This window comes from Mirounga angustirostris, unplaced genomic scaffold (assembly GCF_029215605.1).
Source record: "Mirounga angustirostris isolate CCGP_5_RB_7025 unplaced genomic scaffold, mMirAng1.0.hap1 SCAF_4, whole genome shotgun sequence".
In the NCBI taxonomy this organism is placed as follows: domain Eukaryota; kingdom Metazoa; phylum Chordata; class Mammalia; order Carnivora; family Phocidae; genus Mirounga; species Mirounga angustirostris.
In genome coordinates, this window is record NW_026991712.1 from 2788210 (window position 1) to 2806224 (window position 18015).

The following is an 18015-nucleotide window of genomic DNA, read 5'->3' on the forward strand; positions in this document are numbered from 1 at the left end:
TTTGGGCTCAGTTGCCACCACCATGCATTTTCTGGGCGTCCGTTGGGCACAGGGAGCTGTCCGGGGCAGTGCCAGGCTTCTGCCCGGGCTGCCAGCCCTCTCACGGGAGAACAGGAAGCCCTGTTTTCCAGAGGGCCCCTTTGGTGGAGCAGCTTCCTTCCCTGTCCCCTTGACAGCCAGCTTCTCAAGCCATGTCCGTGTTGTGGCCTGTGCTGGGGAAGAGCACAGGCTTTGTCAGCCAGACCCTGCTGGGTCGCCCACTTGCTGGCCTCGAGGACTTCCTAGGGACAGCGTCCTGGCCTCACATGAGCCAGGGGCCGGTGGGCCGTGGGTTAGCGGACGGTGGGTCGGGGTCAGGGCACGGCCCACACCAGGCATTGGCGGCACCCAGGTGGTGGTGTGCACTCGGCAGCCAGTCTTCAGATGCTGCTGCCTGGCACGGAGCCTCGCACCTCAGAGAGGCTTACGGTCGTTGGTCCAAGTTGAGGAGGGATTTCTGTGCACACAGTTCTCTCGTGAGCAGGCCCGGAGCCTGTCGGCGCTCGGTCACAGCTCTGGGAAGGACTGAGCATGGCCAGAGAGAAGTGCTGGCCACTGTTTAGGCCTCTCCAGCTGAGACCACGTCTCGAAGGAACTTTTCCCATGCAGCTTCCTCTCTGCCCGTTAGCGCAGTGGGCCTGGGGACTAGAGCTGCTGCCCGTGAGTGTGGTGCGCCCACCACTCAGGACCCGCCGGGGGGCGTGCACGCCCGTCTACGATCGCTGGGCGGCCGCATCGTGGTGCCCAGAGGGTGCTCCTCGTCTTGCTTGTCTGCTGGAGCTCTGCCCCTGCCCTCCGTCGACCCCGTCATTCTGCCCTCTTCACCCAAACCCTGGCTTCCTGCCCCGAGGCCCCCACGCCCTGCAGGCGCAGCTGGTCGCCCGAGACTCAGGGGGAGTTGGCAGACTCCATTGTGGGGCTGCTGCTGGCCCTCTGGCCGTGGAGCCGGTGGCCCACACGAGAGCCACCTGGAAGCTGGATGTGCCCCGCAGAGTGATCAGTGTGGTCCAGCAGCGTGAGGATGGGGGCTCTGGCGGCAGAGTGCCGGGTTCAAGCGTCGAGTGTGCCTCGCCATCGCTACAGGTGGGTCTCCCCTCCAAGCGTTCGGTCCCTCAACAGTAGAACGGGGACGGTGGTGCAAACCTCTCTGGCTGCCTGTGAGGATAAATGAGATGCGACTGGGCTCTGGACGTTGTCTCACAAGCTTGTCAGTGGAACATCGAGAGATGCCCTGGTGACCTCAGGGCATTGGGGCTGCCCCTCCACCACTTAGCTACCAGCCCCCCACACACCCATCACTTACCACGTGGTGCGTGGGTCCCTCTGTCTCCCTGCACAGCTGGCCCCGTCTCAAGTCAGGAGCGTGGGCTGGGGAACTGCTGGCTGTTGCTGAAGGACAGTGGCTACCGAGCACCTGCTGGAGCTACGGCAGGGCACAGAGCACACCTCGTCCCTTTCTTCACGGAGCTTGCGATGGCAGTGAAGCAGCCCAGGGGAGGTGGTGGGAGTACGGGGTGCGGTGAAGGCGATACTTTGGTCCTCACGGAGCTCTGCGAGGATCGAGTGAAATGATCCCTCAGCATTATTCATTGTGAAAACCACGCAGAAGCTAGGGCACGGCAGCTCCCACCAGAACTTTTCTGCCGTTCACAGAAAGTGAGGGCCGAATGTAAAAACAGCTCCTTGAACCCACTCGAGAACATTGGAAAGCAGAGGAAGGGAGCAGTGCTGGGCAAGTTCGCATCATTTTATGGCCTTTGGCCTGAAGATGGGCAGCTACGATGCTGGATAGGTGCTGTTACTGGAAGGACCCAAGCACAAAGTTCGGGGCAGAGTTTGAGCCAGGGGAACCCCAAATCCTGCAACATCTCTGCTCATTTTTCTGCCTGTTTTTTTTTTTTTTTAAAGATTTTATGTATCTTTTTTTAAAGTTTTTAATTTTCTTAAAGATTTTATTTATTTGAGATAGGGAGGGAGAGCAAGCGAGCGAGAGCACAAGAAGGGGGAGTGGCAGGCAGAGGGAGAAGCAGGCTCCTCACTGAGCAGGGAGCCTGATGTACGGGGCTCAATCTCCGGACCCTGAGATCATGACCCGAGTCAGAGGCAGACATCCAACCGACTGAGCCACCCAGGCGCCCTATTTATCCATTTTAGAGTGAGAGCGTGAGCGAAGGCCGGGGGAGGGAGAGGGGGAAAGAATCTTAAGCAGATTCCTCACTGAGTGCGGAGACTGACGTGGGGCTCCATCCCACGACCCTGCGATCATGACCTGAGCCAAAACCAAGAGGTGGACACTCAACCGACTGAGCCACCAGTTGGCTGGTTTTTGAAATGGTGGATTTATGGGCCAGAGTTTAAGCAGCTCAGCTAAGAGAATAGGACAGATTTCTGCTGGCTCCTGTTGTAGGGGAGAGTTTTGAGTTTGAGTCTAGCCAAATTACTTATCCACAGCCTTCAAAGGAATGTAGCAGAATGTAGCGTCTCTGCAGCATATCATTTATACTGTGTAGGGTACCGCTTAGTATTGTTAGAGTTTGTAAAATACAGGGAAGATGAAAATGTGACCCTTAGTCCAGAGAAAAGGCAGCAGTTGAGACTCACCCCAAGGTGATGACTGGTTGGAATCCTCAGGTGGGTGTAAGTGTGCTCGGGACGTAAAGGAAAACATGCTTATAGTGGGAAGTAGGAGATCTCAACAGAGAGAAACTGTTGAAGAAGAACCAAATGGAAATTCTGGAACTGAAAACTGTAATACCTGAGAAAATTAGGGGAGATGGGGGGTGACGGAAGAAAGACTGAAGGCTTGGTTGGCAGAAATGATTCAAGAACAGAGAGGACAAAGATGGAGACCAGAAAGGGGCGGGGCCTCGGGACGCCGTGTCAGCAGGTCTGACGCACCTGTGATTGGGGTCCCAGAGGAGGGGAGCTAGAGCAGGGGGCATAAAAAATTTGTGCAGTACTAACTGAAAATTTCCCACGTGTCCTGAAAGACGTGTATGTACGGATTCATGGAGCTCAGTGGGGTCCGAGCAGGAGAAAGAAAAAGAAAACTTTGCTTCGGTTCATCATAGTCAGACTGCTAAAAATCAAGAGAAAGAGAAAATCTTGAAAGCACCCGGAGGAAAGGAAGACATTTCACATCCCCAGTCACATGAAATGTCGCCGCCTTCTCTGCAGAAACAGGGGAATGACAGCCTCACAGCTCTGGAGGGCGGTGTGCGAGGAGTTAACCCAGAATTCTTTATTCAGCAAAAATATCCTGTAGAATAGAAGTGAAAGAGATTTTAGGTAAAATACAAGAGCATTTTAGGTGAAATACAAGAGCATTTATAAGAGCAAATACATTAGCAGCTTGCTGTAAGAAATGCTGAGGAAACTAAAGACAGTCCTTTAGGCGGAAGGGACGTGATACCATGTGAACACTCGGTCTTCAGGAAGGAAGGAAGAAGTGGTGAAATGGGAAGTAAAAATAAAGAGTTTTCCTTTTAATTCCCTTAAATACGACTGTTTACAGCGCGGAGTGGGGTTTACACTGTCTGTAGATGGGATGCACGTATCGTGTACTGTGAAGAGGCTCGGGCGCAAAGACAGACGATTGCAAGGTTCTTTCTTACCTTTCTTTTGTGCTGAGCTTCTCTTCCACGAGACTGAAAAGTTGGTGTGTAATGAAATCTCTAGAGCAGCCACTTACAAAATGATGCTAAAAAGCCAATACATAAATTAAAATGGAATGCAAGGCAGTATTCCGTTAACTTGGCCAAAAGCAGGCAGGAACAGGGGTGCAGAGAAACAAGGAGGGGCAGAGACAGCGAGTAGTAACGTGGCACGTAAGGAATTATCTCAGCCACGTAAGGAATTCCACTACGCGCAAGTGGACAAAACAGGCCAGAGAGCGGGGTCGGCAGAATGGGTGAAGAAGAGCCGTTGAGGTGCTGAGAGCGACACCCACTCTTAGAATATGACACAGTGGCTTGAGAATGGACAGATCGAGATCTGCCGTGCGAGTAGGAAGCCCGAGTTCGCGGGGACGTGCATATCCACCTCAGACAAAGTGGACATCAAGTAGAGACGGGCGTTGCCGGCAAGAGGGGGGGCAGCTCACGGGATGAAAAGGTCAGTGATGAGGCACAACCGCTGGGAATGTGTGTGCTCCTGACAAACGGGGCTCGGGGATACATAAGGCAGAGATGAGCAGAATTCCAGATTTCGCTGCCATGCCCCCAGGGCAGGCCCAGCGGGTCCCGGGCAGGTCGTGGGTGCTGATCCCCCGGCACCTGGACCAGCAATGTGCGCGTTGCCTGAGCCGGGAGCCAGGAAGACGTGATGCCAGGAGGGAGTGCTTGTGGCCAAGGAGGGTGCGGGGTGGGGGGGGGTGCGCAGCAGTTGGATGAGCCTCGGCATCTCACTGGAGAGCGTGGGCTTGTCGGGAACCCAGCGTCTTGGGAGGGTTTGGTATCACCGGGTAGGTGGATGCAGGCCTGGCAGGTGAGGGTGTTCCAGGGATGGAGGGGGCCAGCCACAGCCCCCCTGGACCGGAGCGGGGTTCACGGGCTGGCCTCTGCAGCCCGAGGATGGGTGAACAGAGGGTCGGTGGTTGGGGTCTTCTCACCAGCCAGTCAGTGTTTATCAGTAAAGTTGTGCCATATTAAAAACCCCGACAAAAGTAAGAGTCCACGTACCCAGGGGTAAGAGCGCTTTCCGTTCTCTGTGAGACGGTGACCGTGTCGCACACGTGGGGTAGTTTCGCTCGCGGTCCTTCCTGGGCAGCGTGGGCCCGGCCTGGGCGGTTGCTGCTGCCCCCCTGCCTGCCCTTGCCGAGGAGAGGCGGGGCCCCAGGCCTGCCACAGGAGCCAGGGCACGTCGCCGACACCCCCAGCAGTGCTGGGACATGGGTACCGTCTGTTGACGTGCAGCAGGGGCGCGGTTCTGCCCGGTGCAGAGGCCGAAGAGACGCCTCGAACTGTGGACTGCGTGCGCGGGTGTTTAGTGGGAGGGTGCTTCCCTCTGCCGGACGAGTGCGGCTCCCGGTGGCGCACCCAGCACCCCGTTCCCCAGGGCCCGTGGTGCTGCAGTGGGCTAACCGGGGGATCGCTGGCGGCCCGGAGGCTGTCCTTGTCTGAGTAAATGTTTCATTGAGGTAGGACACAGGTGCACGGTGGCGGCCTGTGCAGGGGGACGCGTCCCCAGTGACCCCCAGCCAGCTCAAGAAGAGAACACACCAGCCCCGAAGCCCCCACCCCTCCTAAGGGCCACCGCTGCCCCGGCTTCGGCCAGTAGAACCCCCGTTAGCCACTTGGACTTCACGTAAGCGGACCGCACGTTGTGAGCCGTGCCGCGCCTGGCACGTGTGGGGTCCGGCTGGTGCGTTGCTGCAGCCTGGTCCCCCAGCTGAGTGTGGCGCTCTGGTGTGTGCAGCGTGCCGTTCCCCTGGCGACGGGCACGGGGTTTGTGCGATAGGTGGCAGCAGGTAGTGCGAGGGGGTCCTCCCTCCTCCCTGTGTGACCCAGCGCAGGTTACCTAACCTCTCTGAGCTTCACTGGGACAGTGGGCACAATAATCCCTACCTCCTGGGGCAGTTAGGAGGGTCAGAGCAGAGTGGATATCTGGTGCCAGGTGGAACGCCAGCCCAGGCCTCCCCTCTCGTTGGCCCCTTGGCCTCTTGGAAGCCCACCGCGGGGGTCGTGGAGCCTGCCAGTGGCTGTGCGGCCCCCCAGCAGGACTCCTGTGATGGATTTCGGGCAGTGAGGCCCAGAACGGCCCAGAATAGCGGCGGGGGCGGTCCTCACTCCTGCCCCAGTTCTGGGCTGATGCGGGTGCGGAGCCTGGGCCCCTGGTGCCGGTGAGGCGGCGTCAAGCAGCTGGAGGCGTGCGGCCCCGGTCAGCACTAGCAGCACCGCGGATGCCTGGTCTCCGTGTGTGCGCGGCCGCTCCAGGCTCTGCTGCGTCTAGCAAGTGCCGCTTGTCACACTTGGTGCCCGGCTGTCAGGGACGCCTGCTCCGAGGCCCAGGTGCTGGCCTCCGGCCCCCTGATGCTTCTCGGTCGGGCGTTGGTGGGTTTCAGATCTCCCAGTTCAGAGGTGGGCTCTTGGACCCCACGGTGCCTCCGCTGGCCCCGGGTGCAGGTGTGCACGTGTGTCTGTGTGCGCTCGCCCCGTGACCGCCGTCCCGTGTCTGCCGCAGGCCTTCCAGAGCAGTACTACAGCCTCACTTGGTTCCTGAGCCCCATCCTCGGCCTCATCTTCACGCCCATCATCGGCTCCGCCAGTGACCGCTGCACCCTGAGCTGGGGCCGCCGGCGGCCCTTCATCCTCGCCCTGTGCGTCGGCGTGCTCTTCGGCGTGGCACTCTTCCTAAACGGCTCTGCCATCGGTAAGTGTCCCTCCGCCGCGGCCCGGGAGACGGGCTGTGCTCTCGGCGCCGTAGGTCAGCCTGGCCGGCCGCGGGCTGGCGCAGGGCTTCCGGGCTGTCCTGGCAGGGCTGGGGCCGGGCCCCACGTGGGAACGCCGTGGGGACCCGTTCACAGGGAAGCACTTCCTGTTGTGACCCGCTGGTGTCCCCTGCGTATCTGACAGCGCGTCCTGTTTCCAGCGTTGTTTCAGAAATTCCCCCTTCTTTTTTCTCCTTTTCTCAGACTTGGTATTGAAAGTGGCCAGACCCAAGCCCATACTTGTTTTTTTGTCTCGTGTACTCATGGTTTGTTTTGCCTTTGTTGTTGTTTTGTTTTGTAATTAAAGCCAGTCTATGTGGGAAAATAGTTTTTGCCCTGAGGGAGCCCATCAAAACCATTCAAAACAAGACCTTGTTTTCTGGCAGTGACTTTTTAAGACCGAGGCTTCATCTGTGTTCTCACGAATGCCAGTGGGCGCCAAGTCTGCGTCAAGTGAGGTGGAAGCGGTGACGCTGGATCACTCACGGAGAGGCCCCAGAAACCCTCGGTTTCTCAGGGGCCTGTGTGGGGCTGGGCTGGGTCCCAGGAAGGCCACTACAGGCGGCTGGCCAGAAGTCCAGAGGGAGCAAGGGGGCTGCTTTCCGGGAACCGTGGGCATGGGGCTGCTGGTGCTCTCAGCCTGTCCCCTTCAGCCTACGGAGCAGGTGTCCCTTGCCAGCACTTTGACCCAGAGAGAAAGCGTGGCGTTCTGCAAAGCTGTGTCTGTGGGGCCGGCATGGCAGTGACGTGGGGGCTCTGGCCTCCGCCTGGCACCCTGTCTAGCTGTGCTCACGCTTCTCCTGGGCTTCTCCCCTGCACCTCCCATGCTGCAGCTAACTTGCCCCAGGGCCCAGGTTCTCTACCCACGGCCCCTCCGCATCCATGGGTACAGGATGCCAGCTGGCCTCATGGACCCAGCTGTAGCTCGGCCATCGGGGTACCAGGTCTCTGGGTTCACGGCAGGTGAGATGTGGCATGTGATTGCTGCTTCCTTTGAGTGCCTACAACCTGCTGAGGGAGGAATTGTCCTGGAAGTGGGGCCATTCCCGTCGCTCCTCAGAGCCGCACCTTTCTGGAACACGGGCTGCTCCCAGAATGTGCTTGACGACCCCGGGGCAGGTCATGAGCACGTCCGTGGGCTGGGGTGGTCTGTCACCAGAGGTCTGATTGTGGCCCTCCGCACAGCTGGCCCGTGTTTCTGGCTTGGTGCCTTGGGTGCGGTCTGAGTACGACACGTCATCAGTGTTGGCCTTGGAAGGTTCATTCTTCTTGGAAAATAAACACATGCTCACCACGGAGCATCAGTGAGACAAACTTAGTCTTCCACTGGAAGGTGTGAAACTACAGTGGAGGACCAGGGAGACCCGTCACGTGTTCAGTAAGCGCCGAAGGAGCAGCCCCGCAGGCCCTGGCCCCGTGTGGTGCGTGTGACTGTGTCACACATCGCCTTTTCTCCGAACACGGTCCTTCTTCCCCAGTGAAGGTTGGGGAGCAAGGATCATTTTCCCTTTTTAGTTGCAAAATGTGAAGGTAAGTAAGCTTTGAGGTTCACCGAACAGTTAATGTGACCGGGGAGCAGAAGTAACCCTGCGAATAACAGAAATGGAAAAAACAAGGCCTGTCTTCTGTACTGAACGTCTGTGCCCAGGAGCACGCCCCTTTCTGGCGTTGGCAAGAGCGTCCCCATCTCCCCTTGTAGGTGGCCGTCTGCTCTTAGGAGCTGAGATCTGACTGCCCCTGTATGTTTGGTCAGGTCTGTCCCTTGGCGATGTCCCCAACCGGCAGCCCATTGGCATCGTCCTCACAGTGCTGGGGGTGGTCGTCCTGGATTTCAGTGCCGACGCAACCGAGGGCCCCATCCGGGCCTACCTGCTGGATGTGGTGGACAGCGAGGAGCAGGACATGGCCCTTAACATCCACGCCTTCTCTGCTGGTGAGATCTTGCCCCTGGCCCCCAACCCTTACCCGGCTTGTCCCAGGTTGACCAGTGTAGGGGAGGCTGTTCCCAAGGCCCTCCTCCCCACATCGGGCGGCACTGGATGGTGCTGGTCAGTGAGGCGGTGAGCAGGCTGCTGCTAACCTCCCCTTGTACTCGGGCACTGTTCACATCCGTTGGGAACAGCAGCTTCCTGAGCTTAAGGGATGGCGATCAGTGCTGCCCAGAGTCCCGGGCAACCATCTGTTTCCTATCCTGGCAGATAGCTGCTCCTGATTCCTTAGGCAGGAGTCTGTTAAGCCAGAACTCCAAACCTACGGTCAACTGTAGTTTCTCATCTTATTTTTCCTACCATTTATTCATTTTCCATCCCCAAAACTTGTCCTGACTCAGGACATAGCTACGAATGCTGGCTCTGGTCGCGATTGAGGGTGAGGGCCCTTCGAGATCTTTCCTAGCTGCGCGCCCCCCCCCGCCCCGGGAGGCAGGGTCGAGGTGCCCCACATTGCTCACGGGCTCCATCTGTCTCTCCCACCCACTCAGGCCTTGGCGGGGCCATCGGCTACGTGCTGGGGGGGCTGGACTGGACCCAGACCTTCTTGGGCGCCTGGTTCCGGACCCAGAACCAGGTGCTCTTCTTCTTCGCGGCCATCATCTTCGTGGTGTCGGTGGCCCTGCACCTGTTCAGCATCGAGGAGGAGCAGTACAGCCCCCAGCAGGAGCGGGGCGGGGAGGTGGCCGACGCCCTGCCCCCCACCACCCGTGCGAACGTTCTGGATGGCGGCGTGGCCCTGTTCCCCGAGGAGGTGCAGTCGGAGCACGAGCTCACGCTGGACTACCTGAGCGTGGACATGGTGCGCAGCAAGAGCGACTCGGTGCTGCACGTGCCGGACGCCGCCCTGGACCTGGAGCCCGAGCTGCCCTTCCTGCCCGACATCGAGCCCTCCATCTTCCACGACGGCTCGTACCCCGGCACCCCCCGCAGCACCAGCCAGGAGCTCACCCGAGCCAGGCCGCCGCCCCGCCTGGCCTCCCTGCTCAGGGAGACGGCGAAAGAGGACGAGACGCTGCTCGATAATCACTTGAATGAAGCCAAAGTGCCCAACGGCGGCGGCTCGCCGCCGAACGACGGCCCCATGGGCTACAGCAGGGCGGACGGGAAGCCCGCTGCGGCGGCGGGCTCCATGAGGCGGCGCAGGCACATGTTCCGGCGGCAGGCCTCCAGCACCTTCTCCTACTACGGCAAGATCGGCTCCCACCGTTACCGCTACCGGCGGGCCAACGCCGTGGTGCTCATCAAGCCCTCGCGCAGCATGAGCGACCTGTACGAGCTGCAGAAGCGGCAGCGACAGCGCTGCCGTGGCCGGCACCAGAGCGGGGCCACCACGTCGAGCGGCGACACGGAGAGCGAGGAGGGCGAGGGCGAGACCACGGTGCGGCTGCTCTGGCTGTCCATGCTGAAGATGCCCCAGGAGCTGACGCGCCTGTGTCTCTGCCACCTGCTCACCTGGTTCTCCGTCATCGCCGAGGCCGTCTTCTACACCGACTTCATGGGCCAGGTCATCTTCGAAGGGGACCCCAAGGTGAGCGCCCGGGCGCGCGTGCCCGCGGCTGCGTCCGAGAGGCTGCTCCCGGGGCCCGTGGGCTGGGTGCAGGCGGCCAGCATGCAGCCCTGCGGCTGTGGTTGGAGGTCCACAGAGTCGCTGGGAACGCCGGCTTGCGGGGGGGCACTGCCACCGCTGTGCACCAGCCTGCCCCAGGGCTCCGCGGCTCCACGGAGGGCCCCTCTGCCCCGTGGCCCGGCCCAGCCGGGACCTGCTTCTGTTCCCTGTGCCATCAGCTGGCGCCGACCTGTGGCTGCGTGGCCCGGCATTGGGCCAGATGGCCTCAGCCCAGGCTCCGGCACAGGGCAGGGGCGAGGCTGGGGCGGGGCGGGGGGGGTTCACACCACCTGCTCGGGGCCCAGCCAGGACTGTGGCTGAGTCTCCTGTCGGTCAGTGTAGCGTTCATCACTGTTTGTAAAGTGAACAGCCTGCCTGCAGTTGAGATGTAAAGTCACTTTCTTTGCCCAAAGGGTGTGGCACGTGAGCCCTGCCCCCCTGAACCCCAATCTCATTTCTGGAACAGGCCCCCTCCAACTCGACCTCCTGGCAGGCCTACAACGCTGGCGTGAAGATGGGCTGCTGGGGCCTGGTGATTTACGCGGCCACTGGTGCAATTTGCTCAGGTAAGCGATCCTCAAGGTGGAGAAGCGTTGCTCCCTGGGCGATGCTCAGTGACGGGAAATAGGGCCAAGGTCATCCTGCTCGGAAGGCGGGCCTGACTTTGAACAGGACTGTTGTTCAGGGGCAGACACGTGGAAACTTGTGTGTCTAGAATTGGGCATCCCGAGACCCCATGCAGGCTGTCCTCTGTGTGTTGGTTCCTGCCCCGGGGCTCCTCAGAGAGGGTCTCTGCTGGGGATGGGGTCAGGGGAATGGGGGGACTCCAGGAACCGTGCCCGCAAGCCTGGGAGAGGGGTCTTTTGCATCTCAGCCAGGAGGACAGGGAGAGGTGGTGCCGGCATCCCAAGACCTGTATGAGGGCGTGAGGTGTGTTTGCAGCCGTCAGGGTGGCTGTGGGAGCAGTTTGCCGTGGGGGAGAGGCCTTTCCCTGGAGGTGCATTTTATCCTTGAGGATGGGGGTCGGGGTGACATGCTTAGGCACACCTTCCGGAAATGGGGCACAGTCAGGGTCCAGGGTCCCCTAAACAAGTCTGGCCTAGGTCCTGCCCATTCTCTACACGAACCGTGGAGGGGGAGGTCAGCTTTGTTTCAGCCTGGCCTGGACCTGAGGATGGCCAAGGTGAAGGCCATGAAGCAGTGGGAAGCCCGCCTGACCGTCACCACAGCATTGTCTGTGTTTGACAGAGAAGTTCTCAGGAAGCCTCAGAGATGCTTCCTGGGGGAGGTAACATTAAGCCACTGGGTCAGAAAGGGTCCGCAGGCGTCTGTCCCTCTAGACCCAGGGGTTTACCCGTGAGGAAACCAGCCACAACTCGAGCTCCCACGTCAACACTGGGTGTGGGGCTGGACTGGTGGGAAGGGTCTGGGCCAGGCCGGCCTGCGGGGTGGGGAAGCCCCAGGGAGCCGCAGGATGGGACCAGGCTCCGGGCTCTGGGACCCAGGAGGGCTCACGTCTGAGGTGCTGGAGCCCCGGGGAGTTGAGTGAGGCACGATTTGCTGCAAGCTGTTGGGGGCGAGTGGGCCGCGATGTGGGGGCCGGTGGGCATCGAAGGAGCCTCCGTGGAGTAGAGGCGGCGGGGTGCGGTGGGGGGCGCCCGACAGGAGTGAGGTGGGCACGCAGCTCAGGGCCTTGTGGCCACACTCTCTCTACAGCCCTGTTACAGAAGTACTTGGACAACTACGATCTGAGCATCAGGGTCATCTACGTGCTGGGGACTCTGGGCTTCTCCATCGGCACAGCCGTGATGGCCATGTTTGCCAACGTCTATGTCGCCATGATCATGATCAGCACCATGGGCATAGTCTCCATGAGCATCTCCTACTGCCCCTATGCCCTGCTCGGGCAGTACCATGACATCAAGGAGGTGCGTCCGTGGCTGGGGGGCGGGGGACAGTGGATGAAGTGCTGGGGCACAAGGTCACCAGCCCAAAGTGTACATCAGGTCACATCATCAGACCCATCTGGCTCCAAAGCCCATGCTCTTCTCCACTCATCTCGAGGCAGAGCTCTGTACCTTCCACTTGGGGGACATTTGGGGGGATCCCCCTAGGTCTCTGGTTCTGAAGGGACCCACAGAGCCGCCACCTGCCTGGGTCAGTCTGGCGCCCAGGCTTCCTGGCTGCAAGGCTCTGTACCTTCAGTGGCCTGGGCCACTGGTACCTGCCTGGAGGCTTCAGTTGCATCTTGAGGGATTTTGGCTGGGCACCTATTGTCCCCTCACAGACCCCTGAGGACTGCCAGCACTATCCTGTCCAGTCGAGCGTGAGGCACCTGGATCAGTCTGTGCTTTGAGTAGCTACATTTAAGAGGGAGTAGACAGGTGAAATCACTTTAATGGTGTATTTTGTTTATCGCAGTACATCCAAAACACCGTTACTTCAACACATTCAGTATAAAATATTGATTATTCTCCCCAAGTCTTGAAATGAGTGTGTATCTTATATCTACAGTTCCTCTCGACTCAGACCAGCCATCTTTCAAAGTGCTCAGTAGCCACAGTGCTGGTGTAGACCGTGGTTCTCAAACTTCAAACACAGACCCTAAAAAGAAAGGAAGAAACACAAAAAAGCTCGGATTTCTTTCTTCCTAAACCTAAACTATGTTTAATCTTCTCTTGCACAATTATAGAAGCAAAGTAAATCCACTGTGATTAGGTTCCTACCAAATACCAAACTAATGAAAATCCAAAGAACAGCATTATTTTTTAAATAAGCTTTTTAGTTGGAGCATAATATGACTACAAGAAAAGTACACAAACTGTAAGTGAAGAGCTTAGTGGATTTTTGGAAAACAAACTGGAAAAAATAATGCAGACCCAGAAACAACGGAAAGCTGGGCCTCGTCCTAACCTCTGACCCCGTGTAGTCATCTTGCCAGTGTTTGAACCTTGTGCGACTGGAATATCTGCTTTGACTTCACACCTGTGCTTACAGAGGGCGGTTCTTCCTTCCCTTTCGTCTCTCCCCATCTGACCACAGTCTGTGCTCCGTGCTGCTGGTGCTGGCATTGGGTGGCGCCCTTGTTTCTGGTCCCCCTGTCCTCTCTTCCACTGGCTGGTCTGTCCTCAGACAAGTGTTCTACTGTTCTGAGTAGCTTCGTAGTAAGACCCGAAACCTGGTGCTGTGTGTCCTTCAACTTTGTTGTTGTTTATGATTGTCTTGGGTGTTCTTGACGGTTTACTTTTCATCTAAAAGTTAGATCAGTTTCTAGGCTTTTGCATTGGAAACACATTGATTAAATAGATCAATTTGGGGAGAGTTATAAACTTTATAGTACTGAGCCTTTCGACTCATAAATATGGTATATTCTTCTATTAATTCTTACAGCATATCTGTGGATTCTTTTGGACATCATACACAATCACATCATCCGTGTATAAGACTTATTTTTTCTTTTCCAATCCTTAATACATCTTATTTATTTTCCTTGCCTTATTGCAAAGGCCAGAATCTCCAATACAATGTTGAATAGAAGTGGGACGGGGTCAGGGAGACAGGCTGAGTGGTCGCCAAGCAGCTGAGTGGAAGGCAAGTTTTGTTTCCAGACTTCTGAGCTAATAATTTGAACCACAGGGATGTTGACCGACGGCTCAGCCCCCCACCTCCGCCACGGCCCTCACTCTTGTGCTCTCTTCTCTTGCAGTATGTGCACCACAGTCCCGGGAACTCCAGGCGCGGCTTTGGCATAGACTGTGCAATCCTCTCCTGCCAAGTGTACATCTCCCAGATCCTGGTGGCGTCTGCCCTCGGGGGCGTGGTGGACGCCGTTGGGAGCGTGCGTGTCATTCCCGTGGTGGCCTCCGTGGGCTCTTTCTTGGGCTTCCTGACAGCCACGTTCCTGGTGATCTACCCGGAGGTGTCTGAGGAGGCCAAGGAGGAGCAGAAAGGCCTGTCGCGCCAGCCGTCAGGTGACGGCGGGGACGGCGGCCAGAAGCCCACTGTGCTGACACTCTCCCGGAAGCAGGGCCCGCAGGGGCTGGTGGAGACGGAGTCCGTGGTCTGAGCCTCGCCCCTGTGCACACACATTCCGGGGGGGGTGGCGGGGGGGGCAGGGGTGGTCACTGTTGCTTTGGTGGCAGCACAGAGTCCCTTTACAACACGGGGGGGGTGCGGTGGTGGTAGGGTAGGCCTGAGCCACTAGGCAAAGACACCACGCTAATTCCTTTTTCCACAATTAAAAAAATCATTTGAAATATTTTTTTTTTTTAATTGAAAAGGATCTTCTAATTTCAACTCTTTTATTCCGCAGGTATATTACTCTGCATGTTTTTAAAATTATAAGTCAGATTTACAATAGACACAAGCAGTTTAGAGAAGAGTAAGGTTTTCATTTCCAAGGTTATAATTGAAAACAAAAGTATGTGCTGTCCTTCGTGTAGCCAGTGACTGAACCTTTCCACACCTCTCTGGACGCCTGCAGGCGTCGGGACTTTCTGTCAGATCTCACGTTTTGTTGGTGCTGCAGTTATTGGAGAGTATTTTTCTTCATCATCGTTTTAGAAAACCATTTTTTTTTCTTTCAAAACTGGTTTCCCTAGAAGAAACAGCGTTTCTTCTTTTCCTCAGAGATTCTGATAGATGGCGCGAGTAGCAGGCCTGCCTCTGGGCAGTGGGAGGCGGCAGCCGCCCCCCACCCCCACCCCCACCCCCACCCCCGCCCCCGGGGAGGCAGGGCCCCAGGGACCCCGTGGGCGGGAGAGGGTGATCGGAGGGTGCCCTGCGGGGACGGCGGGCTGGGACGGGCACCCGCGGCGGGCGGCGTTCCAACTTAGCAGATGGGCCCCCTGGTAGGCGGGCGCGCATGTCCATGCCCGGACCCCTGAGAGGTGGTGGACTCTTTCATTGCACTTTGACTCGTGTTTAAACCATTTGTTGGGGAAATCATGAGGGCAGAGCTCCAGGCGTGGCCTTGCCCCCTGGGTCCTGCCGCCAGGCCTACCTCGGGTGTGTGGGGCGCTGCCCCAGCGCGCGTGAACTCCTCATGCTGGGACTCCTCTGACCTCTTCTGACCTCTTCGCCTGCTCCCCCCGCTGATGCTGGGACTGGAGCAGTGGCAAAGTGAAGCACGTGTCTGGGCCCGAAGGAAGGTCCACTCCCCCAGAGGACTCTGGCGGTGTTTTCTGCTTTCAGCGTCTAAGCCAAACCCGGACTTTGGGGAAAGTACAGTCACGAAATGCTGCAGCTACTTGGGAATGCTTTCCAAACCACAGTCTCTTTATAACTGAGCAGTTTCTGCTTCTCTTACTTGGAATGGTCAGTCTAAGCTTCCTGGTGTCACCTGGACACAGACGACGGTAATACTTCGCTGCCTCAAGTTGTTTTTTAAATAAAGAACTTTAGGATGCATGAACAATCATGCTGCAATATGATCATTCTAAAGCAAATATATATACATACATACATATATATATATATATATTTCAAGATGAGACTAAGCAGTTTTTAAATAAATTACTTGAATTTTCTGTGTATTCCAAGGACTGGCTGTCTAGCGTCCTTGGCCAGCCTCTGGCCGCGCCGCGTCTCCCAGCCGCCGGTGGTGTGCTGTGCAGGTCCTGTTTGCGTCTAAGGACCCGCGGGGCCCGTCCACTCGGGAGCCCAGGACCTCGGAGGGCTGGCAACCAGGACGCGAGCGTTGCCGCGTGAATGTGGAGCTCGGACAGGGAGAGTCTGTCCTGCTGCTGGAAGCGCCGCTGGCCTGGGCACAAAGCCCCAGCCTCCTGCGCCAGCCGGGCTGGGCACCCTGGGCAGGTCCCTGTATCCAATTCACCCCAGCCCCCGACGGCTCTGCGGCCCTGGGTCCCCCTGCATTGGTTCTCAGGGCCCCAGGAGGGTCCTCCAGGGCACAGCCTCCGTGTAGCCAGCCTGCTCCGTAGGGGTCTCCCTGCGGCCAGAAAAGTGGGAAAAGTGGGCGGCAGGGGAGTGGACTATGCGGGTGGTGGTGGAACAGTCCCGAATCCAGACGTGAAGTGAAGGCGCATGTGCCTCTGGGCCGCCCGCCTCCCCCCAGGGCCGGACTCACGAGGCCTGGCTGGGACTCGGCGTTTAGGCACAAGGGCCTTACGGTGGGACCACTGTCATCAAAGCGTGTTAGCCCTTGATGTCCCAGCCTTCCACTTCACCCTGCTCTGAAATACCAAGGACCCCAGAGGACACGTGCCTGAGGCCCCTGTTAGAAGAGGAACAGTGCAGCCCTCCCAGGACCAGCCAGCCCGGGGCCCAGGTGCTTCAGTAGCTGTCGAACGGGGATGTTTAAGACCAGTCTTTCTCACTCCATAGGTCTGGTCTGTGCAGACCTGTGAGGAGAGGGAGGTGCCTTGTGGTTTGGATCAGAGTCGTCTCCGGAGCTGCCTTCCTGGGCCCTCGTCCCGGGTGTGAGCACAGAGGGGCGCCTCTGCCCGCCCTCGCGCTGACATGTCAGGATCGCACTGAGTGTCTTAAGAGCCGCGAGGAGGAGCTGGCCGTGGGCACAACGTGGTTGCACTCTGTGGCTCGGCGGGGGTGGGAGGCGGTGTTTTCTAATGCGGTAGCTCAGGTGGGCCCCGGGGGGACGCAGGAGAATGTCCCAGAGCAGGCCATCTTTGGCCTGGTGACGGAGGGTTCTGTGACGCCCGCGCGTGCCCGCTGGGTGGGCTGGCAGGTGTCGATGCCCGGGACAGGGGTCCCGGGGTTTGTGGGCAAGGTCCGTGGGCTGGGAGTGTGGCCAGCAGTTGGTTGCTGTGTAGTGTAAATGGGCTTGTTACCAAAACAGGGTAACGTGGGTCTGATTTGCACTTTGGTTCCCTATAAAAGTCAACGAAGTAAAAAATCAAGGAGAAGACCCGAACCCGTGCAGCCGAAGTCTGGACTGTGCTGGAGCCGGGGTGGGGGGAGGCTGTCTTGTCAGGCCAGGCCGCCTGCCTCTGCACTCCTTCGTCCCTGTTCTGTTGGCAGAGCGCCGCTGTGACCCTCCGGGTGGCTGAGGGCAGGCGTCTCAGCCGGCAGCATCTGTGGCCCCCACCCCCCCCACCCCCGGTTGGAGGTCCTGGAGCCCCTGTGAGCGCCAGGCGGGGCTGGCAGGCGGCCCCCCTCCCCCGCCCCAGCCCAGAGGTGCTCAGGTGTGTTCCTTAAAGGTACCAGTGTGTGGGAAGTGGGTCTCTGACCCCCAAATCCCCAAAGGGCAACCGGTGTGTGGGGCTGGCAGGAAGCAGGACGTGGAGGGGAGCTGAGCTCGGGCTGAGGGGCGGGGCTTCCTGTCCAGCCCCCTGGGGTGGCACAGCCTGGCAGCCTGTGATGGCTTCCGTGGGTGTCTGACGACTAGAGGAGGTGCTGACTGTTCCCTTCGGGGTCTGAGGGTGCGTGCAGCAGCTGGAGATGGCAGCACCTGTCACTGACCAAGCTTGTAAAACACCCGCAGTTCACAACTGACCCACACCCGCTTCGCGAGAGACGCTGTCCGGCTGACCCTCAGTGAGGGAGCTGGCAGCCCGTCCTCGGATGGCGCTGCTGGGGACAGACCCGTCTCGTCGTGTTGTATCTGCGGGCATCCATCTTCCTGCCTGCTTCCGGGCCACTTCCCGAGCACTCCTGGAGGGGGACTCAGCCCAGCGCCCACGGGGAGTGGGGTTGATGCGGCCCAGCCCTGCACACGCGGCCCATCTGGGGGCCCAGCCTCAAAGCTGCGCGTTACCTCCTCACGGGAAGCCAGCCGCCACCGTTCCGGCCGAACCCCGAGTCTTGAGATGGCCCCTTGGCCAGCCCATCCTCCGGAGCCGGCTGCTTCCACCGGGACCTCGGGCAGAGCTGAGTGCCCACCCCCCACCTGCTGAGTCCGCTGGCTCTCCCCTGGGCTGCCGGGGGCACGTCTCCTTGTGCCATGGACTGACACGGTCTCTTGGTGGCGGAAGGAC

At 58.8% G+C, this 18015-nt stretch overlaps 1 protein-coding gene across 5 annotated transcripts in view; it reads left to right on the forward strand.

Moving 5' to 3' along the window:
* The window catches only part of SLC45A4 (solute carrier family 45 member 4), a 76307-nt gene extending 60704 nt beyond the window's left edge, over positions 1-15603 (forward strand). For 3 of the 5 annotated variants that reach the window (XM_054512428.1, XM_064587809.1, XM_064587806.1), the window contains 6 exons: positions 6220-6408; positions 8220-8399; positions 8946-9985; positions 10530-10629; positions 11780-11991; positions 13770-15603. In XM_054512428.1, coding sequence (XP_054368403.1) covers positions 6220-6408; positions 8220-8399; positions 8946-9985; positions 10530-10629; positions 11780-11991; positions 13770-14129 — 2081 coding nt within the window. In that variant the 3' untranslated portion in view covers positions 14130-15603. The remainder of the gene's footprint in view (positions 1-6219; positions 6409-8219; positions 8400-8945; positions 9986-10529; positions 10630-11779; positions 11992-13769) is intronic. The other 2 variants (XM_064587807.1, XM_064587808.1) reach the window with 2 other exon arrangements.
* The last annotated feature ends 2412 nt before the right edge of the window (positions 15604-18015 follow it).